We start from the raw sequence: 26,283 nt of genomic DNA, 5'->3' as shown, positions 1-26,283 counted from the left end.
AATGCCAAATATAGGACTTCCCAAGTAAGTGAATTCAGGACAAACTGCTCATTCCCTGGACCTTCTCATTCACTCCACCCCTCTCCCTTTCGAGACCACACCCTCCCAGCCCCTATCATTTCAGCCATCTAGCTTTGACCACTGTATGGCCCGCAGGTCAGGGAGAGGGTGAGCAGGGGCTGAGGGAGAAACCCCATGCTCCATGAGCGTCCAGAGGACCACAGACACGCAGGAAAGCGTACTAAACTGCATCTTTATACATTCCAAGAGTGAGCTCCTACAGCAAATTGCAGGATGACCATATTTTTGCTTTATTATGGAGTTTAGAGTCAACTATTCCATACGTATCTTAACTTCTAAACTATTCGGATCTGTTAGATGGTGTTAAATCACCATTGGGCTTCCTTGAGAATCCCAAATTACTGATGCTAGCAGGGTCCTAAGAGATCATGCATCCGAATAGTTCTTAATTGGGGAATGGAACAGTAGGAGGTGGTATTTGAGAATATGATAAAAGCCAGAATCCCTCTCCCTAGTTAATGCCCTCTACACACACACACACACACACACACACACACACACACACACACACACACGGCAGGTGGGGCGGGAGGGGAAGGGGACAAGGAGAAGCAAAGGCACAACATTTTGTGTACAAATCTCAAGTCTCCAAAAATCATCCAAGATTTTCCTGGTCGTCCACAGACCCAGACTAACCTACTCCAAATTTCAAAACATAAATACATACATACATACATACATACATACATACATACATACATAAAAACAGCTGAGGCACACCTGGATTATAGCAGAATTAAGTGACTTGTTCAACAAAATGCATTTGACAAGCTGAGACCAAAACCCACATCTTCTGACTCCTTGTTAAGTGCTATTTCTACAAGCAGCTTCCTTTCCTGTCTGCTATTATCTTGGTGGTAAAGGATGATGCCTGCCTGCTTCATGGAGTTCTCAGATGAAATATTTACTAAAACTTTTGCACATCATAAATATTTGCACAACATACTTCCCCACAAAACGTTAATGCTTTCTATTATTTCCAAACTAACAGCTACCCAGGAAGTAAATTAGGCAAATTAATCTTTGGTGTACAATTCTTAGATTGTGTACTCAGACTTGACTATGATAAATACAATGTAGCTACTGCCCAAACAAATTTTTTATGAAATTCTGACAAAGGCTTAAGTTAGAAATATTTTTCCTCAGGAAAATAAATGGAATAGGAAGTGTTCGGGTTTTAGGTTTTTTATTGTGTGTGTTTTTGTTTTTTTCTTTTTTTTTTTTTCTTTTTGGTTTGGTGTTTGGTTTTCCCAGGTGCCCCAAATTAAACTAACTCACTTTCTGGCTATCACTCAAACTGAGTTGACTTTGCTACTGCTTTCCCAGATCCTTCTAAAAACTACAGGATTTTGTTCTGGCATTTTAATCAGTGATTAACTACTCCCTTCTTTTTCCTGCTGGGTTAAGTAAGATCCATATGCCGGGTGTTGTAGGGAATTTGTTAGGCCGTAGATCATAGCTGTGGTGCAGGACGGGATGTGTCTCAAGGGAACTAATGAAGCCATAAGGAATGTAAAGAGTCACCGGGTTAAAGCCACATTAGGACAGCTGTTAAGTTAATGAGGGCCCTGCTTCGGAGAAGAGGTCACTGTATAGAAAAATATGAACCACTGTTTATTGGTTTGATCCCATGTCCTCTGGAAGTTAATGGGCCATTCTTATTCTCTGACATTCACTGAGCCAGATGCAAACACCAGGCTCTGTCCAAGCCGCATGGGCTTGAGATTGATTCTGTCCCCCATCCTCGTCTTTGGCAAAGGCAAGAATGCAATAGAGCAACGCTGAATGCGCTTTTCAGTTTTCCATCACTCTCTTTGTTTGATTTCTTTAAAAATCAATATTTATTGTTTGAGTCTGAGTTATCTTAAGGACAGACCCAGCATGTGGGCTTGGCCAGCCATGGAGTATGGAGACCAAATCCTGGAATACAGTGGGCACTCAATAAAGGTTGCTGAAAGAACAGAGACTGAATGAACTGACCTTCACATTTAAACTGGGTAATTCTAGTATTAACTATTTAATCCTAGAACTAAAAGCAAAACCTATTTGATATATATAGTAATTGTGGCATTAGTACATGTAATATTAGGTATATCATATATTATTAAATAATGATATAATACTTAGGTATAGATATTACCATGATGTGTGGTCAATTCTGGGAAGCAATTCTGTATCCCAGTGTAACAGGTAGAGGGATTGAATAGTACCAACTGGAATCTACACTATACATCTGGTGTATCTGTGACTCTTACCTTCATTCCCCCCACCTCCACTATCACAATCAGTTCCCTACATTTCAGTTCTAAGTACCTTTCATCACCATCCTTCCCTTTCCATTCACACTGCCACTGATGGTTTCATACCCACAGACTCCCCACCTATCACATTAAGTGTGAGTGTCCTAGCCTGAAACCCAGGCCTTCCACAAGATGTCCTCAGAATAGATTTCCAGCCATATTCCTTCCTGCCACTGACCACTCCGTACCCTCCAATCAAAATGAACTATTCTCTGTTCCCCCAACATGAGTGAAAATGAAAGATCGCCTGTATATAACTCAGGGGCTTCCAACTCTCTGTGCTTTTTGCTCATATTACTCCCTCTTACTAGTATGCTATCCCCACCTGCCCTGTCCAATGAATAACTATCGCCTCAAAAGTCCATCTTAAATCTCCCTTCTCCATGAGCCTCTCTTGTTTGCTCCAACAATATCTCATCTTTTCCTCTTCTCAGCTCCCATTGCATTTTGTCTCTTATGATACTAATTGCATCTGCTTTACTTTTAAAATTATTTGTATGTTTACTTTATTATCCATATTAGGTTGTAGCTCCTTAAAAGACTTGTCTTAATTCACCTCAGCATTCCTCGACTTTTTTAGCACAATGATGATCATATGAAAAGTCAAACTGAATAAGACAATCCCTCTGACTAGGCTCTGAGCCTAGAAGAGGTTACTGCTGTAAAATTCTGTAACAGCAGAGGGAATTAGGTACATATGAGGAAGTACTGATCACTCGAGACCATATCAGCTGACTAGTTCACTGCTGAGTTCCCAGACTCACTTTGACTATGAAAGTTAAGTATCTGGGAATACACAACATTTCCAAATAAGATAACTTAACTTCTGGGATAGTAAAGAGTTCCAGGATACCCTAAGACATTTGTAATCTTTCAAATGGTGCTTTACTACCATGAGGGGAAAGTTCATCACTAATGAGTGGTGAAAACATTATTCTATCACTCAGTAGAAACATATTACATCAAAGAAGCCTTTTCCAGAGGGTTAAGGGTATAGCTGACTCTTGAACAACACAGGTTTGAACTGCATGGGTCCACTTAGAGGCAGATTTTTTTCAGTAAATGCCTGTAGTGTTTTTGATCCGCAGTTGGGAGTCCTCAGATGTGTTGGACTTGAGTATCCTTGGATTTGGGTATCTGTGGAGTGTTTTGGAACCAATGCTCCATGGATATTGAGGGACAACTAATTTTTTCAGGAGTCAAGAGTTATATACAGATTTTCGACTACTCATGGGTCAGCGTCACTAACTCCCATGTTGTTCAAGGGTCAACTGTACATCTAAGAGTTCAAAACATAATTCAAACTGTTCTTGGGATAATATAGATACTTGAGATGACAATAAAACCCTTAAAGGAAGGGATTTTACCTTATATACCTTTGCATGTCATCATAATTGAAAGGACGTGGAGATGAAGCATATGGAATCCAAATGCCTACCACTACAAATGTATAACTTAGGGATAATAAGAGTACCAATCTAGGGTTGTAATGATGAGTAAATGGGTTGATTCATATAAAACACTTAGAACAGTACTTGGCACAGGAAAAAAAAACAACACTCAAATTGTTCTGCTATTATCTGTGTACCACCCCCAAAGTCCAGATAATGACTGGTACATAATTAAGATTCCTGAAATGATGTGTGAAACATGAACTGACATACTTCTGTGTGTTTTCGCTGATACAATCATACTCTCCTATTAATAATAATCAAATTCTAAAAGAAAAATGCACATTTTCATAAATACAAAAAAAAACACTAAGAATTCAAAGGAAGCAAATTCAATAGATCAGATTTTAAAATGCGATCTGTAAAATAATTGTATCAAAACAATACAACAGAAAAGAAGTCAAGTGTATCCATCACAAATTTAGTTGGACTCACCTACCTATTAAGAATTTTTTTTTCTAAAATCCTGCTAAATAGACATACCTAAAACAAAAGAGATGGGGAGGGGAGGAAGGGTGAATCAGGCAAATTCAAATAAAAAGAAAAAAGAGGTCATGATGCTGTTATCATAAGGCAAACTATGAAGAAAAGTCATTAGAGAGAAAGGAGGGAACTTGATAGTGCTCTAGGCTACAATTCACAAACTGCTATTGCTAATATATCTATTTCCCTGATTTAAAATCTGCTTTAAAAGGAGAAAAGACCCTTTTTTGTTTCCTGCCTGGATTGAAGCAGGACGAGGGCATGGCGATGGCAGTACCTGCACTCGGGCCTCGGTGAGCTTTGCCCTCTGTGCCAGCTCCTCCCTGGTGTAAATATCAGGGTAGTGGGTTCTCTCAAAGGCACGCTCCAATTCTTCCAGCTGTTCTGCTGTGAAGGTGGTTCGGCTCCTGCGCTGTTTCCTCTTTAGTGGCAAATCGGGTTCAGAGTCAATGTCTGAGCCTTCATCCGACTGGGGTGCCGAGGCTAAGAAAGAGCACAGGAGGGGAAAAAAATGATAAAATGTGAATCATAATTCAAGTCTGCACAAGCCATAATGATTCAGTTCCTAAGATACATTCCCAATGTCGTTCATGGACACCAAGCCCCTCCTTGAGGTATTATATTATTAAATGGCATTTAATCTCTTCCACTACCCTCTCTTCAAGCCCCCCAGGTAGAAAGAATGGCAATCTGCTTCTGTCATTCAAGGTCCATTATGAGCTCTTAGAAAACAGGGACAGGACTTATTCCATTTTTTATGACCTTCATCCTTAGCATTTAATGGGTCACTTAATTTATGTCTAATGAATGAGTCACATTTAATTTAGTTCCTGATAAACTTCAGCAATGTTTGCAACAGGAACTCTGTTATTTTAAATAAATAATCAACTTAGTATCTAAAAAGGCAAGAATAGTAAACTATTGCAGGATTCCTATAAATGTACAGGCTCCGCCTCTCCTCTAAGAAAAATCACGTTTAAATATCTCATTGCCACTGGGAACTGCTTTAAGGAGGATTTAGAAACTGTGACTACAAATCTGAAGAATAAATTCAGGAAGAAGCAGGCATCATCTAGTAAACTGTCCCTTAACTGAAGCTCAGAGTCTGGGCCTCTGAATGGTGGGTGGCTGCCCAGGACTGCTGCCTCATTTGAGGAACTCAGTGCAGAATGAAAATGCGGGACCCAGCATTCAAGATAGCAACAACAGAGCATGAAACCAAACACAGGGCCCTTCTGAAGGCGGGGCCTAGGGCAGCTGCACAGGTCAGGTCCTAAAGCCAGCCCTGCTATGGCCTCCTCCCCACCCCACCAAAGCTTGAATTTGCCTGGGAAGGAGACCTTCCAAATTTGTGTGTGGGTTCTAGGAAAGGGGAGAAGGTGCTAGGAAAGGGGAGAAGGTGCTGGGAAATTAGATAGGAATTCCATTAATGATACAATGTGGTGTCTGTGAGCTGTGACAGAGCACCTGTTGGCCTATGAAGCTTCTGAGGTTTGAGGTTGCACCAGACACAGGGCTCTGGGCAGGAGAGCAGCCCTGACCCAGAGGCCCTGGACTTTGGGCAATGGCAGAGGGCTGTCAGAGGCTGTCAGGCAATAGACACTTAGTATAGTACGGGAACCGGAGCACCCTTGCTCCAGAGCACATCCAAATGTGCTCTGAAAACTCCCCGAATAACTGGGGGGTTCCTCCGGGGAAGGGATTGATGTGTGCTCTTGGCAAATGAGGAAGGAAAGCCAGAAAATTGCAGATAATTAATGTCAATGGCAGGGTAAGGCATTTGCACCCTCAGTCAGGTAGGACCTGGGGAAATGCAGGTGGTGTGAGAAGCAATGTGAAATATAATGTCTCCTATGTCCTTCTCTTTTGTCTTCAGCTCAGACTTAGCTCTGCCCTACGGAAATCTAAACTTTCATTCTACTTTAGGATAAATTGTATCCTGCTCAAAAAGGTGCATATCCAAAATAACCCATAAATATAATTTTAAGTTTTCTAATAATTATTACTTTTTCATTTTATTCTTATTCAAACACTGAAATTAAGAGAGTGAATTAATACACATGACAAATTTTAAAGAGTAAATGCTTGTGCATAAAAGCAAAATAGAACTATAGCATATACAGCATCTACTGTTAGACATTGCGCTTGGTTTTTCAATTGTTATCTAATTTAATAGAAAATGGTCTAACTTCATATAAACTCATTATTTTAGGATTAACTTTAAAAAAGAAAACAGATTTTCCTAAAATATGGGGATATTTTAAGAGTATTAACATCCAAAGAAATATGCCATGCATTGCATTGTACACTTCCAAAGCTCCCAATACAACTTGCATGTGTATATGTTTGATAAATATGAGCCAAGTTAAAAGAGCGATAACTGGTGCCTAATTGTAGAGAAGTGTTTCTCAGACTTTCAGAGCATCACAGTCATCTGAAGGACTGGTTAGCACAGATTGCTGTCCCTTTCCACAGTTTCTGATCTGTAGGTCTGGGGTGGGCTCTGAGAATTTGCATTTCTAACATACTTCCAGGGGATTTATGCTAATTTGACTGATCTTAGATGACATTTTGAGAACCACCTTTATAGAATATTCTAGATTAATCATTCTCTTCCCTCTCAAAATTCCCAAATACAGAAAATATTGCCTGCCACAATTTACAAAAACAAAAATTGCTTCCACATACATATTTTTAAATTATAAATAATATGCGCCCTCAAGAAACAAACTACTTATGTCCCCCAGAGGACAATAAATTTCCATAAAATGTTTTCCTTTTATGCTCTGGGTGAGAATGTCCTGACTTTCCTTTTCCATGTGAAAGCAGGTGAAAACTCAACAGCATTTAGTGACGGACCAAAAGCTTCCTCCACCTGTGAGAACCTTATGTCTTTGCTTGTACTTGCTCTTACTGTGACCCCATTAGGATAATAGTATGTGGAAATTTTCGTGTTTCCTTTGGGAGTCTCGGGGGCTATTAAATCCTCCCAAGTAAATATGATGTGCCATGCACTGTCAGGTCAATTAATCAAAATCGACTCTGGTTCCTGAAGAAAACGGAGCTGCTTAGTGCCAGCAAGAGCTCATTCTGAGGGTCAAGACCACTCTTCCACCTTCACAATCAACATCCTCCAGAATACAAACTCTGGGAGCTCAAGGCTCATCTCTACCTTGTTCACTGCAGGAAGCCTGGGAACACAGTAGGTGCTCAATAAGTACAGATTGAATAAATAAATGTGCCAGGTAAGGGTTAAGTTTTGAGCTAACACTGATTTCTCTGCCACCCTTATATTCTTAGATGGATATTCCACTTATATGAGTCTCCCAACATCTTTTTATATGAGCTTTGAGGAGTCTGTGAATCCTCTAAAATTATTTGGAAATCCTCATAAGTATTTGCATAGCTACATTTTTCTGGAGGAATTAGTATCTTTAAAAAAAAAAAAAGGATTGTGATTTAAAAAGATGAAGAACCACCAACAGCGGGTGATTAAAATGATTCAGACTATCTAAGAGTTTAATAGGACAGCCTACACCACCAAAAATAAAATTTTCTTTAATGAGCTAACTAATTACTCCTTTTCTTTCTAGGCTGCTTACTCAAAAGCAATCCAAAAGTTGCATTTAACTAGGAAAGCCCCCACACCGCATCATTTCAAAAGATACAGTGGAAATAATTTTCCTGATTTTTCTGGTGGAAATTATCTGAACCAACTGGTTGTTTTTGGCAATACAAAGCCACAATTTTGCAAGTTAATTCTAACTTTTCCCTATCTGTAAACCCCAAAAGGATGTGGGCTTTAAAATATGTTAAGTCAGCAAACCAAGATTAATCTACCAGCTAAGAAATACTAGCTATTTCTAAAGATTAAAATAATACAATTCCTTACATCACTCAATAAAAGTAAAATTCCTTATTTACACATACTCCCAGGGACAAGATCCATAATACCCTGAATTTGAATCATCCAGTTTTGACCAAAAACAAACTTAAAACTTAAATCCCATTTAATAGCACAAAAGAAATCATTCCATTGAAGTTCATCTATTTCACATATTCAATTTTACTCGATATTAGAAAAATTAGAAACTATATAAAAAGTAACCTATCTTGCTAAATATTGACCAAAGATAGCTCAACAGAAATAAATTATATATTTTTTATTTAATTTTTTTTTCTGTACAGAATATCTAATGCTATTACATGGAAATTGCAAGAAGCATTATCAAGACAATTATCTGGTCCTAGCTGGTTTGGCTCAGTGGATAGAGCATCAGCCTGCAGACTGAAGGGTCCTAGGTTTGATTCTGGTCAAGGGCACATGCCCGGGTTGTGGGCTCAATCCCCAGAAGGGGACGTGCAGGAGGCAGCCAATCAATGATTCTCTCTCATCATCGATGTTTCTATTTCTCTCTCCCTTCCTCTCTGAAATCAATAAAGAAATATTTTTTAAAGACAGTTATCTGAGTAAGTAATAAAGTGATAGGATCTGGCAACTAAATTAAATATAATATCTTCAGTAATATAATCTCTTGAGACTATTTCTACTGTCCACCCTTAATATTAAGGGGAGATTTTTCATTACATTTATGTTGCTTAATCATATTCTACACATGTCCTCACATAGTTTGCTTTATTATCCATTAAATAGAAATATTAGTCCCCTAATTTCAAATTCCAGAGAAGTTCTCATTAGAAAATCCATATCAATATATAATATAAGGCCTTTTGAGTGGAAATTTTATTGCTTTAAATTGCAAACTGCAATCCATATTGTTATCAGACTTTGAACATTTTGACTGTTACCAAAATCCCCTCGTAATCCATTCTCTGATTTATACATTAATTCAACTCTGCCACCAGTGAACCTGAAGCAAACCATACCTAGGGGATGACAATTTCTCTCTCTTCCCCAGGTTAACTAAACAAAAACCCTGTGAAGTAAATGCTTACCCTATTGTACAGGAAAAGGAAACTGAGACTCCAAGAAGTTATTCAGGTCACATAGTAAGGGAAGTTAAGATTTAATCCAGGTCTAGGGGATTTCATAGAACATATCCTCTTTCTCCTTTCAACCTGTTGTGTCCTAAACAGGTGTGGATTTTCTTTAACACACACACACACACACACACACACACACACAGTCCTTTTGAAGAGAAATACCAGAAACAAACCAAAACAGGAATTCCAATGTAAATCATTTAGCTAGGTGCCATCATTATTCTAAAAACTTCCTAGAATCAAATGACATATATAGATATACAAGTTTGATCAGTATTATATACTAAATCAAGCAGTTCTTCTAATTGAATTCAACAAACACTTATGGAACTCCATATATCCAAGAAATACTTACTAAACAACAATAAAGTGCTAAGAGATGAATTCATTTGCCAAGATAATTAATGAATTTAAGAAATCAAAGTAGTCCATCTGACCATTAGCAGTCTCTAATAAAAATCAATAAGGTCTTAAGATCTAGGGGCAATCACATACTATTGTTCACAAACAGTTGAATTGATCACTCATTTTGTACTTTATTAAAGTCTTCTCTCTCTCTCTCTCTCTCTCTCTCTCTCTCTCTCTCTCTCTCTCTCTCTCTCTCTCTCTCTCTCTCTCTCTGTATTAGAGACATCTTAGTGAAAGGATATCAAGAGTTGTAAAGAACCTCATACGTGTTTTGAATAATATAACATTTTTACAGTAGTTTCAGGTTTTAAAAAAATGAGCAAAAAGTACAAAGTTTGAATATTCCTCCTTTCTTCTCTCCCTCTCCCATTCTTTCCCTTATTATCACCTTCTTGCATTAATGTGGTACTTTTATTACCCTTGATACACCAATATTTATACATTATCAACTAAAGTCCATAGTTTACACCCGGATTCCCTCTTTTTGTTGGACAGTTGTGTGGATTTTAACTAATTTATAATGGTATTTACAGTTGGGTACAAAGCAATTTCACTGCCTTAAAAATACCCTGGCTCCATCTATTCACTCCTCTCTCCCTTGTCGCCATAATGTAATTTCAAAACTTTAAAGTGTACAGTCAGTGTTTAGGGTATTTACATCCATCTTTCAAATTCGTTTTAGATAAAAGTGAAGGAATACATCACTTGAGATCTGTTGAATATTCACAACTTATTCAGCAGGAACCCCGGAGTGATGACAGGGAAATGGCAACTCCCACCAGGTGCCTGAGTGTTTCTCTGCTCTGTAAGCAATTTCATTTCTTCTAGCGCAGGCTAATTTTAGATCTTAGGAGCCACATCTTTAGTTTTCCCAATGACTTCACATTAACTCCCAGGGATAACCTTGGGAAAATAAACATTGTCAGTTTAAAAGGTGGGAGGGGGGGCGGAAAACAAGCATAGGCAACCACGATACCCCCACAGAATTACAAATTCTCCCTTCGGAAACAAATCAAACTGGGAGGAGAAGGCAGAGTATTACCACCAGCGGAACCAACCATGAAGTTTAATTAAAGAAGGAATTACAGAATTAGAGAGTATGTCTATGTCCCTTAACCCTTGGTGACCTCTTCCGTAGCCTCCGGAAGTGTTCATCCTAGTTAACGCTGTTATACATGAGATCTTACCTCCGTTTTATAGGGATTTAGTCACGTGGAATTCTGTAATTATTGGTTTCCAGACCAATATCATTCAGAGATGGGAGACAGGCCAAAAATGGAGAAACAAAATAATTCACAAGCATGAATCTGGCACATTGTCTTTCTTCCCAGCAAGACCTTTCATTTGAATAATTAAAGAATCAAAACATGACAACCATTTAAACTCTGTGCTTGCCCCAGATATAATACAATGCGATTTACAGACACGGAGGAGGTGGGGGGGTCTCTCTGCGGGGCGTCCAGGCTGAACTTCCTTAGTCATCCGTCATTTACTCCTCTAAGACGGCCTCGGAGCAGATCAGTGGTCTTTTTCCTCTGTCCTCCTCTTTCCAAGCTAAACCTGTCAGCATTTGTACTCAAAGCTGTGTTCCACTGATTTAAAAATAAAAATAAACAATAAAAATCGTTCCTGAGAGGTCCCTGAGGTCGTTTCACCCTGAGTCTGAGTTTAAAGGTAAATCACAGGCATAGGTCATCTCGAAGTTTGAGGCACCTACGTGGCTAATTGCAGGAGGTCTCCTGTGTTTGTGAGTTGCACAGATCCACACACAGGGGACAATGGGACAGCTAACTGTGTTCTGCTCTGAAGTGGCCCATTTACACGGAGAGAGACGTGAATGACCTCTCCCGTGTTTACTCGGGTGCAAGCCAGGAGGAGTGAGGCAAGGCTGATATTCCCTCACAGGCCCCGAGTAAATGACAAATGACATTTTCCCTTTGTGATCTTTGGGATTTTTGTTGACTTATTTGGAGGCTTTTGTTGGATCCCAAGAAATGGCCTGTGGCTGAAGCCTATTCTCCCGATTTCCACGCTCCATCTGTGGAATCCATCAACGGGGCATTTACCCTCATTCAGAGCTCTGACACCTGCCTGGCAGGGAGCAGCAGACACAAAGAAAGCCGGGGCGGATGAGAAAAGGGAGGTTGGTTGGTTTTTTTTGTGGGGGTTTTTTTCCAGAGGAGGGGGGTGGGTTGAAATGGATGCACAGTAGGGGTTAATCCAATCCAGTTGAGAGACTTCAGCACCTGGAAGCTTCTCTTCCACACTAATTTACAGGCTGAGAAGTGACCGGTGACACTGTTTCTCTGTGGCTTAGAGTTGTATATATGTCGAGAACAGAAAAAGAGATACACGCTGACAGGAACAAGCCCAAGGGCTACAACCAAATCCTCAGGTAGATGAGGGAGACTGTGCAGCGGAACAATCTATCAAGTAATCAACTGAACGTCCCAGAATTCCTAGCCCAGAACTCGGATTTCAGTGATCGTTATTCTGTTAGTTGATAAAGTAGGAAAGATGAATTATAACCGCATCAGTGGTCCTTCTGGGGTTGGAGGGTCTGGTTTTGTTTTTATTGCCCCTGCATTTGCTTATGAAAATGTGATTGCACAACCATCTTTAGCAAATGCCATAAAGGGGGGAGGGGGAAGAGAATGTGTGGCAAGGAAATTCTGGGCTTTCTCCCGAAAGGTGCTTTTAAGAACACTAAGCCGAACGAAGGCCCTCCAGCCAGTGACGGACTCCGGTCCCTGCCCAGCAGTCCCCATTGGGGGCTGGAGACATGTAACGCTATTCCCCTCCCCTCGACCCAAGCCCTTCCCTCGGAAACCGCCTTCTCGCAGCACGGGGTCATTAGAAGGAAAATAAGCTCCTGCCAGGTTGGTGCTAATCAAAATAGCACAAATAAACCCTGACACTCAACAACTCCCCGAGTGCCTGCTGCCCTGGGAGGGAGTACAGATTGGTTATGAATATGCCGGGCCGCAGGGCCAGCCCGCCGAGGCCCGCCCGCCCGGCGCTCCGGGCCCGGGAGCGATTGAAACGCACCACGTGGACCGCTGGTGTTTATTTCAGATCAGCGCGGCCAAGCGGAGGCGGGCAGGACCCCAGGCCGCCTCCCAGGCCCCCAACACCCCCGAATCCTGAGGTTCCAATAACAGACCTGGAGGTGGGAGCGGGATTTCTATCCACGTTGTATTGGAAGCCTTTCTCTAACAGCCATCGCCTTACTATCTGTCACTTAACAGGCCTCCTCTTGTAACAACAAAGCTAAAAGTAAAAATAAATAAACAAAACAACAACAACAACAACAAAAACACGTATTTCTCCTTCGTCCTCCACGGCAGCTCTGCGAGTGATTATTTTTTGTAGCAGCATTCACTGGTCTGTTTACCGAAAAACCATCGGTGCCCCTTCACTTTCCCCTGACACAGCAAGGTTTTAAGGAGCCACAGAATCCCAAGCAAACCCTGTGCCAGCACCTCCTTCCGAAGCTTTCACAGCGAAGGGGGAATGGTACTGGCTCTGGGACCCTGACACTGACCCACATTAACCCAGCGGCCTCCCAAACCCTTTATGTGGAGGCTTCCTTTGCAACAAGGATCCCTTTTACCCTGTGACTCTCTCTCTCCTGGAGTAACGCTGAAGTCCCTCTTCCTTACCCCAGCCCTGCAAATAATTTCTACGTGCAGGTTTTTCGAAAGAGCTTCTTTAAACTCCATGGTAACCGCCACCAGAGCATTTCAAAGAGAAAAAGAGAGGAAAACCCCAAGAAAATGTGTTGCTATTCAATTAGGGAAACTGATTAGCTCACTAATTAATCAGCTAACGGCTTTCTAAGAATAGTCTCCCATGATAAGAACTTTCTCCCCTCAAGAGCTTAAAAGTCAGTCATAATTAAAGTGAGGAAGGGAGGTCCCCATGTCGCTGAGAGCTGTAAGCCGGGTTCTGGTTTCTCCGGGTGGGATTGGCCTGCACGGGGCAGAGAAAGGTAATTTGCACACTGAAGGGGAACAGGAAAACAGTAGTTCTCCTGAAAGGAAAAGGGCCAAGTGACTTTTATTTACAATTGCCAAGAGAGAGGCTATTATTGACCATATGCGCCACAATTGCCCCTCTTATCTCGGGCTGGCCATCATGTCCTCTGGGAGCTGTTAATGAACTGGGTAATTGAGCTGCTGACATGTGTTACCAAAACAAAACAATAGGAAGAAGAGACAAATGAACATTTTATTTGCCAATCAGAGTAGGTTCGGCTTTTCACGGAGCCGCGGCTAAGTAACTGACTGAATACATAAAGCAGTGCATTGAAGGCAAGCAGATGCAGACACAATAATAGTTAACTGACAGCTTATGGCCCATCTGTGCTTAACATTTTGTTAAAGAAATTACTTGACTTGCTAAGGAGACAAATCATACAGCTGCCCCAAGCGCTGCGTTATAAGACATAAATCGTTCGCCAAACTGTTTCATTCTGAAAATGACAATGCTTATTAACAGTTATGTCGGGACATTTTGTGAGCACAGCTTGACACAGTTATTACTAAAAACATGACAACTCATAGATATTCGATGGAATTGAGTTGGGGGGGGGGCGGGAATCAACACAGTGCAAACAGTTTGAAAGAGCCATAGGCATTTTTAATTGCTCATGATTCAATATGTGTTTCTAAGATGTTATGAATGGGGGGGGGGACGATGAAATAAAACAGAAGATCCTGTTCCATGTAGTAATTATGGACCTTCTTCCATTTTTACCATATTTCTTCAGAACTGCAGATTATTAGAAATGCTCTCATCTGGGCTGGTCTCATTCATTTCCTCAAGCCTATCAGAAGAAAAACTAAGTAGTTTAAGAAATAATCCTATCTGGCCACTTCGCTTTCCCAAACATACTCACCTTCCTCTTTTGGAAAAATATTTATTTAATAAGGAAAGAAAACCCAGGTTGCCAAAGACTACCTTTATGAGGAGATTTAGCTTATGTTTTTGTTGCTGCCTCTGAATTAAAACCACACTTTTTTTGATGTAAGTGTGCTGCATCCACTGCGAACAACTTATCTCTGAAAATTTTTCTATGGAAACTGGTTAACCAGAGGCAGAACACAGCTCTCAAAGCCCTTCTTGTGACGGTCGCTTTTACATGCTGGGCAAAATTAAGTCAATAACAGCAACGGCGATATAAGAAAAGCTGCTGTTCGCTGGCTCCCTGACAGCTTATGATACCCAACCCTGCCTTCTGTGTCCCTTAAGTACCTTTTCTTTCATCTTTACCAAATCCCTATTTGGAGGGGTATTGTTGCCCCCATCTTACAGATGAGAAAAAAAAAAAAATGAGGCCCAGAGAGTAATGTAAGGTACCTGCTCCATGAGAACTCAGAGAGGATACCCAGATACAAGATCGAACTTATCGAACATGCAATCTTATAGACATTCATATGAGGAACAGGACTGACCTGGGTTGGAAGAAAAACTGTGACCAATACTGTCACATCTTTTTCTTCCTGGTCTACGGTGCCAGGACTCAGATGTCACAGCCAACCCTGTAAATCAGGTGTGAAAACACGACCGTAAAGGTGGTTGGTGAATGTGAAAATTATGTTACCTACAGTTACTAAGAACGAATTCTGGCTATGAAACCTAAGCCTTCGCTGTGTTTGTCGAGCTTTAAGTGCGACACAATTAGACTCGTGACACAATTGCCACAGACAAAGAACCACCCTGCCTTCGACTTTACTTTCCACTATCGAATGTTGCGCTATTGTGTGCATCAGTCATTTTTAAAGCCAACAAGTAAACCAAGGCTCAATACATAAAAGAAGTAACAAGTTACACAGAGAGCCTCTCAGGGGTGGAAAACAAAAGAATGCCTTCGCCACCCTTGCTAAGACAAGACTACCCAAAACACACAAAACCTAAAGCTCTATCCACAATTACACTTTGCCAGGATTAGCATGACTGGAGATGTTTGGAAAATAAAAGGCAGATTTAAGAAGTTAAATACTACCCTTTTTGTGCCAGAAACCTACATAAGGAGGTAAAAAGATACATGATTAAGAGACCTGAACTACCAGAGCGAAGTATTTACAATATGGCAGATCATCGGGGGAAAAAAACAGCCGTAACCCAGAGAGAGCAGGTGGGGTTGTCCCAGATATCCCATCTTTCAGTAAACAAATTTTCAATCCCAAAGATGTGGCTGATATTGCCCTTGGTGCCATGGATGCAACTATGAATACGATACGGAGCTTAAACTTGGGAAGTAAAACTCAAATCACCTAACTCCCACTCCAGTGCTCTTTCCACCGAAGCAAAGGACCGTATCCATCTACGGAAGATAATCCGGCCATGCCCTGCAGCAACAGAGAGATTAAATAGCCTCTCAAGGCTGAGAAACCTAGATACATTATTTACTAACAGAGCCACAGATCCTGTGAGCCTGTGATCTCTAATATAGAGATCAAATTAATACAGGATTGCTTTAACTGACACCTCCCCCATGGCATTTCAAGACTGTTCTTTGCTTTCCGTGTTCTGTTGGGTTCCATAAGGAAGAAAAGGGGCAGAGCAAGGAGTTTGTTTTGAAAACCCAAATCTTATCTGGCTCAATTATTGCTTGTTGGGAGATAGAGAAAGAGGTAATCACTGAACATACATGAAAGAGAAAACTCTCCCTGGAGGCAACAGAGAAGGCTGAGCTTAACTCTCACTGGCAAAGGAATTAGTAGCAACATCAAGGTCAAGGTCGTCATCAGAAGTCATTCACGGGATACCTACTGTTCGAGAAGTGCTTCTCTAGAGGCTGGGAGGAAAAGGGTAATAAAGAAGAGAGTGTGGTTTCTCCCCTTCGTCATGCAAAGGTATGAGGCTCTGGTCCAGGAGGCTGGCTTTCTGATTACTGTCATATCCCACCAGAGGATTCTGGGAGTAATTGGCAAACTGGTTGAGATGACTAATCAGATGATATGAATGATTTATCACCATCCTTGGATAGGGACAGCTGCTTTTTGAAATTTTGTAGGGTTTTTTTTTTTTTTTTCTCTTTGTGTCTAAGCAACAGTCACCATTGAACTGAGGAGAGGTGATACCAGAGGTTTGGGCAAATGAAGTTGTATGTCATGGTGGAGACCGCTAGCTCGGAAACAGGTGGATCTACTCCAAATATCCCCCTGTCCACTTCCTCTCTGATTGGGGGCAAGATGCCTAACCCTCTCAACCAGTTTGTCATTAGTAAAATTTTCTTTAAAACATCTGCTTCAAAGGCTGGTTTTACAGAAGGAGATAATTTGGAAAGCACAGAATGTATCCCAACCAAGAATGTATCCTCAGCAAAGGTAGTCCCCTCTATTTACATATCATCCAACCCTATTAGGCATAAAGGAATAGCATGAAAATATGTTCCCTATAGTCTAAATCTAAAAGAAGAAAATGATCACCAAAGCTTTAAAGATGTTTGTAGAAGTTCCCAAATTTGTAAAACAAGGGCATCGTCCAATTTCCCAGCTGCATCTTCTTCTGACAATCCTGCCCATAACCAGCCAGTAGAAACATATTCACTTACAAAGGATATTCAGCTCTTGCTACTTATCAATTCCCTTAAAAATCAATAATATAGGCCAGGGTCCTCTACTCCTCCTGGCCCCAGACACATGTCAGTGCTGTGGGATCGATGATTAAGTAAATAAATTCTGTGCTCCTAAATACCTCAGAGCCTGCATAAGAAGGCTGAGTTTAACAAAATCAGGCAACAAGCCTAAAAGAAATTCAGAATACTTGGCCTCTCCTTTATGCCAGCATTCACTTTGGTTTCCTTGGGGAAGAACTTTGAATATGTTTGCTTAGAGGCAAATTCTTATCTTCTTTTATGTCTACTGATATGTATCAATATAGACAAAATGAAGTACGGTTTTGAGCAATTCCCTATCTGATCACTTTGTATAGTGTCAACAGCCAATAAGGATATACTGGGGACCCAACTCAAGAAAAAAATATCAAGAATTTCTTCAGTAGCAGGTTTCTGCATGAATTATGCAGCCTTGCTTCTTCCAATTTGCTAACATATACTTGTGGAAACATTTCAGTGTGCAAATATAAGCATTTGCCCATCTCTATATATGAGGACCAAGATAAGTGACATATATTCTCATTGCAGTCCCATAACACAGAAATATAATTCATTCAAACGAGCATCAAAGCTATTCTCATACAGCTTTCTCTGTACTCTCACAATAAATAAGCCACTGTTTTAAGAAAGTTTGTCAAAGGCCTGAAACATCAGAGGTAGTTGCTCTTACTGATTATTCCTCCCAAATCCTCATCCATTTCTAACCAGGCTGCCACTAAGAAAGAGGGGCACTTCAAATGCTTTCTTCTTCTTGATAGAAGAAGCCAGAGCAGGATCAATGTGTGAATGTCTGAGCATAAGACAGTGTGTAGAGAGGTTACTGGAGAAGAAAGCCAACAGAAGAAAACCAAGTGAAATGCATGTAATTGCAGGAGGAAAAATTAGAAATATATCGCTGCTTAAAATATTTTTCCACTACTTGCTATTGATGTTCATGTTTTGTGTTAAATGTGCTGCTTAGCATAGAATTTTAAAAGCTGGAAATCATTTAAAAAATCATCAAACCACACTTGACCTTACAGATTAAAAATAATAATAATAACAGAGTTTCAAATGGATAAAATGATATCTCTATCATCACCTGGCTTGCTGGGGACAGAGCTAAATTTCAAGCCTAGATCTTCAAATTCTGAATTTTGGTTCTTTGCTCTTTATCACACTATCTATTTGCTTGAATTTTGAATTTTCTGTGGATCTGTGGGTGAACTGACTTCTATTTTCCAGTCAGCTATGGTAGCTAGAGTTCTCCTTCCACTGATAGACCCACCGAATCACAAAATTAATTAAGCAACTTGGACTCAAGATTGAGCCCAGAGGAAAAACACAAATAAATGTTTAGCATCTCAACCACTCTATGTACATCTAACTATGGTATGAGGCTGTTTTAGTTTTTGACTTTTAAAATTACTTACCTCATTATATATTTAAAACAACTCTGTGAGACATTGTTGTTCTTGTTTTTAAAATGAAGTTGACACTCGAGTATTTAAAAGGACTTGCCCACAGTCTCTGCAAGCCAATTAGGTGTCAGAGTTAAGTAGTTAACCACCAGTCTTCACGCTAAAAATTCATAAAAATTATTTCTAGATCTATTTCTGAATATCATTCACAAGTTTCTTCACTCAAGAAGCATAGATATTCAAATATTGATTACTAGTAAGCAATATTTACAAGAAATAATAATTAACATATCTCTGAGTAAATCGGCTTTAAGATGTAGAAACAACTAATGTGCAGTTGACCATGTAAACAAAAACCTGCTAAGAGTTCACCATGTGGAATTTTTTTAATATATATATTTTTATTGATTTCAGAGGGGAAGGGAGAGAGAGATAGAAACATCAATGATGAGAGAGAATCACCGATCGGCTGCCTCCTGCACGCCCCCCACTGAGGATCCAGCCCACAACCCAGGCATATGCCCTTGACCAGAATCGAACCCAGGACCCCTCAATCCGCAGGCCAACACTCTACCCACTGAGCCAAACCAGGTAGGGCTACCATGTGGAATTTTAAGGTTTCATTGGGCTGGAGCAAATCTCCTCCCAGAATCCCACGTGCTTGCCAAAATGGACAAAGGATTGGTCATATCTTAAATCTGGCATCCTAACTCACTGTCTGTTCTACTTCACATGCCCTGTGTGCCCATCCTTATACAATGCCATGCCTAGGTCTCAAACCCAGTTGCACAAAACCTTCCCTGAATCTCCCAGGCATAAATAGTCCCCTTTCTCTGTACTGTAGGAGCGCTTCATATTTTTCATACATTCAGCATTTTTCCTCTTAATTGAACTATTGACTAAACCTTCAGGTCAACTCTTTTGCTACAATGCTTATTTCTCTGATTGAGCGCTTCCTTGAATTTATATAAGTATAGTTGTGTGTCCCAGTGTTACTTTTTCATTTAAAGGGTCAAACAGTCAGAGGTCAGCAAAGCCACTAGTAAGTTCATACGGACAAATCTAACAAATGCTAACACTGCCTACTGAGAGCAGGTTTTGAGGGGACTTGGTTCTCTGCTTGCCAGTTGAGTAGTTTTGCAAGCAAAAAATTAGAGGCCATTCTAAGAGAAATGGCTTTGTGTCAAAGTTTAACATTACTCCTGTGATGTTGAAGAATTCAGAAAAGAAGAGAAATTGACTGATGGTGTCATGACTTTATCACAAAATAAGGGAAGAATAATTGAGAGGAGCATGGAGACCATTCTACCTCAATTTTACAGAGGATTCCAGTTTGGGAGGCATCCATAGGCAATAGATAAAAAGACCCTTTCTTGGCTTCAGTAGTTACTAATGAGAGAAAATATGTGAAAGTGTTTAGTAAAGTATAACATTCACATAACATACATGTTTTTCTCATCATCATCATCACCACCATCATATTGTAGTTATTTTTATAGCAGATAAGTAAACACTAATTGAATAAACTTTATTGAACAATATTAAATTAAAGAGGAATTCTATTAAGCCTTTCACTTTCTACAGAAAATAAAACTATAAGTGTTTGAGGTTCTTCTCTGATAAACTTCTCTAAAGACACTTGCCCCTCTTTTTCTCAAACTTCCTGATTTTCTTTGCATACAGAAAGACACCGACAGAACCATTCCACTCTCTGCTTCACACCCTTTCCCTGAGAAAATCTGTCCTCTTCACAATTTCTTCTTCAGTCTTAGGCCTTCAGGAAGATTTACTCTCAGCTTCCAGAATTGCACACATCTATCAACAAAGATGTGTTTCTTCTCCACTTCCAAAAAGGTCTGAGTAAGTCCCAGCCTGAAAATACAGAGCCAGAAGCAAATCCATGTTCTGTGGGACCTGAAGCTTTTACAGTCTAGAGGGAGGAAGTGCTTAAAAGAAAAACAATAATAAAATTTTAAAAAACCCACAAAACTAGCTTACTTTTGCATTTTACATGACGATGTGACACACTGTTGGGGTCCTTAGTGGGGATTTGGAAGGAGTCCTTTCTGGTGAGCACTCTGAGGTTAGCTTCACTGTGAATCCTCTTTCTGCTCATGAACCTCTGGTAGAACCAGGGTCCCTAAGTGCAATGCACAAGAAGAGGACACTCTCTATATTCACCTTTCCTGCCATGAAGACAATGTAAACATCCCTGAACAGCAGCAATGACATCCCATTCTACCCCCCAAATAGCAGGGACAGACAAGTCAACCAATACTCCCTAGAGTCTTTCATGGGGCCATGGGGTTTCTTTCCCAATTCCACTGAACTCAACCCTCGGAGGCAGCCACTTCCTCAGTCTGTGAGTAAAATCCATCCTATAAATTATAATAATGGAGACATACAGGTCATGGATAGTTCAGAGAACTTCATGATAAATATGGAAAGCCATTTTTCTTTGTTTTTCTAACCTTCAAGGAATACCTTGGGAACCTGGGACATGTGTGGTGATACTCTCATGAAATTACCACCACGAGTATGATTTCCTCCACAAGCATATTCCTTACATTCATTGGGCCTCAAAAAAGAATGTAATTGAAACAACTTGTGAAATCCTGTTTTAAATATGATTTTTTTCTACAATGATTATGTATTATATTTATAAAAATTGAGAAGTACCCCCAAACAAGCTTGGGTACTTTTATTGGAATTTGCAAACAACCTTCAGTCAAGTCAACATTTTAGCCAGCATGTGAAATCTTTTTGTACCTAAAAGATGCACCCTTCGTAAGGTGAAAAAAAATCAGAGTAATAATCATGAACACCACTAAATGTTCATGCATGTTAATTAACTTTGTAACATCTTACATAGAAAATATTTGCACCACAGAAACTTGGGGGGGGGAAAGTATTATAAAAAGGGGGACTTGCACCACACTTAGACCAGATAAAATTGAAGTGGAAGAAATGGGGCAATTACAAAGTTACAAGAAAAAAATAATGCTTTTGTTTAAATTCATGCAAAAGGCATTACAGTTTTATTTGCCAAAATATTTCCTTGCATTTATTCTTTACTTGTATCTGAAAAGTGGCTTTATTCTCATCTGATATCTTTTAAATATGACATAGGGTCTTACACAGTTTTACCCCAAATGACTCATTTGGGACTAAATTTATTTATATTTCTTCACACGTTTCAATTATCTCAGCAGTTCTAACACATAATCATTTAAGAAATATTTATTAAATATGAAATTTTGAACTGACTTTACCAAGACTCCACAAAATTGAAAATACACATTTGCTTTTAAAGGACCGCCTACCCCATCACTGTCTTCTAGAAGTGTTCCAATGTGTGGGTCTAGCTCACCTCGGGTGAATGCGAAAGGTGAGCAACACACCTTCACATATTTGGCTGCATAACCAGCAGTTGCCAACAGAATTCTAATAACAGAATCACCACAAACATAGCGTAATGCTAAGAAATACAGTAATACTTCCAAATTAAAGATATGAAGGTCTGTACCAGAGTCAGCTAAATACTACCCACTGTCTGTCTTTGCATGTCCTGTGACCTAAGAATCGTTTCTACATTTTTAAATAGTTGAAAAAACATTTTTAAAAAGAATAACATCAACACATGAAAACTAAAATAAAATTTATTGGAGCATAGTCATGCCCATTCATTTATATATTTTATGGCTACGTGCTACAAAGGCAAGTTGAGTAAAACCAAAAATTTTCACTGCATAGCCCTTTACAGAAAAAATCTTTTCCTGGTCTATAGAACAGCCACCATTTTATGGCTACTTATTATGCACCACGTACTTCATCAAGCATCTCTACCTGCTCTCATTCATCTAATTTTCAAATTAACACTATATTACCCCCATTTTACAGATGAAAAACTGAGGCACAGAGAGAGTTACATAGCTAGTGTGGAATGGAGGTGGATTTTGCATATCTTTCTCTTGTTAAAATTCGTGTTTACGAATTCCAGATTTCATAAACTCCACATTTCCAAAGCCCATCACAACTATCCTCATCCGAGGGCAGGTAAAACTCTCATTTTTCCATAGCATGATGCAAGTCCCACCGCCTGTGCAGTGTGATGGAGGGATGCCTCGTCCAGTCTCTGCTGCAGTCACTGCCCCATGTCAAGGTGTGAAGAAAGCCAGAGTTATGGGGGATTTTTCCAATGAGGGCCCACATCTCTGTGATACTACTCAACTTCATACAATCGGTGCCAAATGTAACTCATGGATTAATTACACTCCAGTACCAAGCTACTGCTCAGTCCACAAGGAGATAGAGAACCAGGACACTCTTTTAATTGGACAAGTTTTCCAGGTGGCCTGAAGACTTCCTGCTGTGGTTGTGTTAGCTTATTATTGACCCTTGCTTTGATTTCAGATTCTTGAATTGTCTTGGATCTCAGTGCCATGAACTCAGCGACCTCTGACATGCACCTTTGGCTGCCCCGCAGAAATGCTAGAACCATAGCATCATCTAGCCCCCAATCCTAGGCCCTGATGCCCCAAACACCATTCCAATCTTCTTCATCTAAATGGCCACCATCATGGCAGCAAATTTACCTATTTGGAAAACAAGGAAGCTAGAAACAGGACAAAATAAAAAACTGGTATTCCATTCCCAGGATTCTCTTCTCAACCCAGACATTCAGTTAGGCAAGTTACCTAAACTGTATGGCTCTCAGATTCCGCATCAGTAAAGAAGTAATAATAATCCACAGGTGATTGTGAGGAACGAATTCACTGGACATGAACAGACTTTAGAGAATGTGGACTAGAAATATAAAATAAAAATAAATATAGTGGTGAATTATAAAATGTATATCCTGGTTTGACATTAGTATGATAACTTTCTCAAATGCTAAAGGCATTTTGGGGTGTGAATCAGGATCCAAAACTTCATGCTAAGCAAGACCCTGTCTATATGAATAAACCCTACATGGCACACCACCAGAAACAGCAGTAAAACAGTTTTCAGGTTACAGAGTATATAACCTACACCATACATATGTTTAGGTATATGTTTTCTTTCCTGGAGGGAAAAAAGATCGAAGCTTGTAATAACCTCATCACAAAATGTGTCTTTAATTCTGCATTCATTTATTCACCAAATGCTTATTTAGTGCCCACACTATGTCCAGTTCTGTGCAAAGAAGAATACCCAAACAGGTGAACAGAACAGAGTTCAGTCTAGCAAATATCTAATTTTAAAAAAGAAAAAAATCTGACATCCAATCTCCAAGAAACGCCAATTGCAAATGTTTTTTTTTAATGGAGCGTTTCACTTTAAGTTTTCAGTCAGACATGGTAGATGGTCAACCAGATAACAGTTGGATTTCTAATCCCATTTTGTGTTCAGTGGCTATGTTATTTGCCTGCGGGTGAGGGGGAGTAGCTGTAACAGTCTTTTTTTTTTTTTTTTTCACCTCACATTCTGTCAGTCTTTTCTTGCATATACTTAGGTTGGTTTTGTTGTACTGAAATACACATGTCTGTTCTCACATGATTCTTCCTGCAGTACTGTCCAATGCTTCAGACATACCAGGTTAGCCTGAAGGACTGAGATTCAGGGTCTCTTAGATGTCCAGAAAGGCCTTTGGAAAACTGGGTTTCCCAGAGTCTCTGAGTATTATTTTATCACAAAGGCATCTCTGAGATCCATCTCTGGGTCTACCCCTAAACTGATGTTTCCATCAAATGCCATGGATGCAAGAGAGTTCTGTGGCTGGCTAAGACCACTCAAAGATCTCTTAGAGATCTTATTTTCTTACCACTCCACAGAAATAAGTATGTCAAATCTCAGTTAATATAATATGTTTAAGGTTTATTTTATCATAGAATCTCCTATACTTAAGGTTTACTATGAAACTTTCTAATCTCAATTCAGTCAGTTGGGCAAGTTGCAGCATTAATAGAAATAGGGAATTTACAGACGTCAGTGGGAAAAGAGAGAATGAATAGTCTTCAAAAACATGAGTCATGGGATCTAAGACTGAAAATGACTGTGTAATCCCACACTAGGGGTATGTGGTAGAAAATGGCCTCCCTCCTACATATGGTCAAGGTGTCAAGGACATGGGAAGAGGGTATCAGGACTTCCTAAGTGGAGAGTCCCCATTAGGCGATAAAGTTTTAGCATTACTACTTCATAGGGATACCCTCTAGAAACAGCTACATCATGATCACCTGAAGTGTTTGTTTAAAATGACGATTTCTGAGCTCTACCCCCACATCAGCAAAATCAAAAGCACTTGATGTTGATCCCAGAGATATTCTTTTATGCAAGGAACCCAGAAATGACCTGTAACAATACTAATACCTACCTAGCATTTACCATGTCAGTCAATTTTACATGTACAAGCGTGGGTTCTCTTAAGTGTGACTCCTTGGTTCTGTGAAGTTGGTGAATCACTGGGCTAGATTTTGGAATAAGATGCACAGAGTCCAATCCTGGACCTGTCATTTTCCTAGCAGTGTGGCCAATGACAGAGAACTTAACCTCCCCAAGCCCAGGGAATTCCTGTGCAAAACAGGGGTGGTAATTCTCACTTTGCATGGTGTTGCGATGATGGAATTTCTGATACATATAAACCTAGTAGATGGGCACTAGGACTCCTTGGTGAACTGACAGGGTGCATGCCATCTCACAGTTGTCTCGGAAGTGCATTCGAGGAAATGTCCGCACTTGAGCAGTCATGACACGCCCACTCAATCTCTTTACTTGCAGGTGGGAAGCCTACCTTGAGAAAGAGCAATGTACTCCGTATGGATTGTGCCAGACCCTGACCTTGTAAAGCCTCAGAGCCCATGGATTCTTTTCTTCCTTCTCGGGTTGGGAGTGGGCCAGGATCACGCACATTCCAAGGGGCAAATTGGCTGGCAGGCACATCCTCTCAGGCATTTTCAGAGTTTCCATGAAGCACTGTCTCTGCTCATAGAAAGCCATTCTTCCCTCCAACCAGCCCCAGGACAGTGCTCACCGTCGCCTGCCATTCCCTTGATCCCAGCTGGACCTCCTCCCGGTAGGATAATGCCATCCCTGCCTCTCCAAGCCCCCTGCAGCCCTTCCTTGATCCCTCCCTGATCTTTCCCTCTCTGGCTTCACTCCCACTGAGACAATCCCCCAGGCACAAAGACCCCCAAACCTCCTCCGGGCCCTCAGCCCTGGAGACAGGGAAACTGCTCTTTGATTTCCCTACTGCAAGGAATTCACTTGCCTTTACTTGTAGCCTGGAAGCTCATTTTCTCATGAATGCAAAGTTAAATACTGTGCGTAACAGCAACATTTAAACTAAAAATCTTTAAACTTCCTTTTCCTGAAATCAGACAGTGATTAGGACGATGGTGTTTTTAAAGTTACGCTTCCACTACACAACCTGTTTTAGGGAGGGTAACCTGACTCCATCAAATTCAGGCATTGGATTTGATGAGCTGGCTCCCCATTTTGAAATGGTACACGGTCCCTGACAGAAGCTTCTTCTAATGGACAGATGTGGCCAC

The 26,283-nt window shown here is 40.3% G+C and overlaps 1 protein-coding gene across 2 annotated transcripts in view; it reads right to left on the bottom strand.

The window, feature by feature from the left end:
- Window positions 1–26,283, bottom strand: part of PAX3 (paired box 3) — a 90,607-nt gene that overhangs the window by 25,225 nt on the left and 39,099 nt on the right. For both annotated transcript variants that reach the window (XM_008145109.3, XM_008145111.3), the window contains exon 5: window positions 4,593–4,798. In XM_008145109.3, the coding sequence (XP_008143331.1) occupies window positions 4,593–4,798 (206 nt within the window). The remainder of the gene's footprint in view (window positions 1–4,592; window positions 4,799–26,283) is intronic.

Source organism: Eptesicus fuscus, chromosome 11 (assembly GCF_027574615.1).
Source record: "Eptesicus fuscus isolate TK198812 chromosome 11, DD_ASM_mEF_20220401, whole genome shotgun sequence".
Classification (NCBI taxonomy): domain Eukaryota; kingdom Metazoa; phylum Chordata; class Mammalia; order Chiroptera; family Vespertilionidae; genus Eptesicus; species Eptesicus fuscus.
The sequence above is the reverse complement of the archived record's forward strand: the minus strand, read 5'-3'. Positions and strand labels throughout refer to the sequence as shown.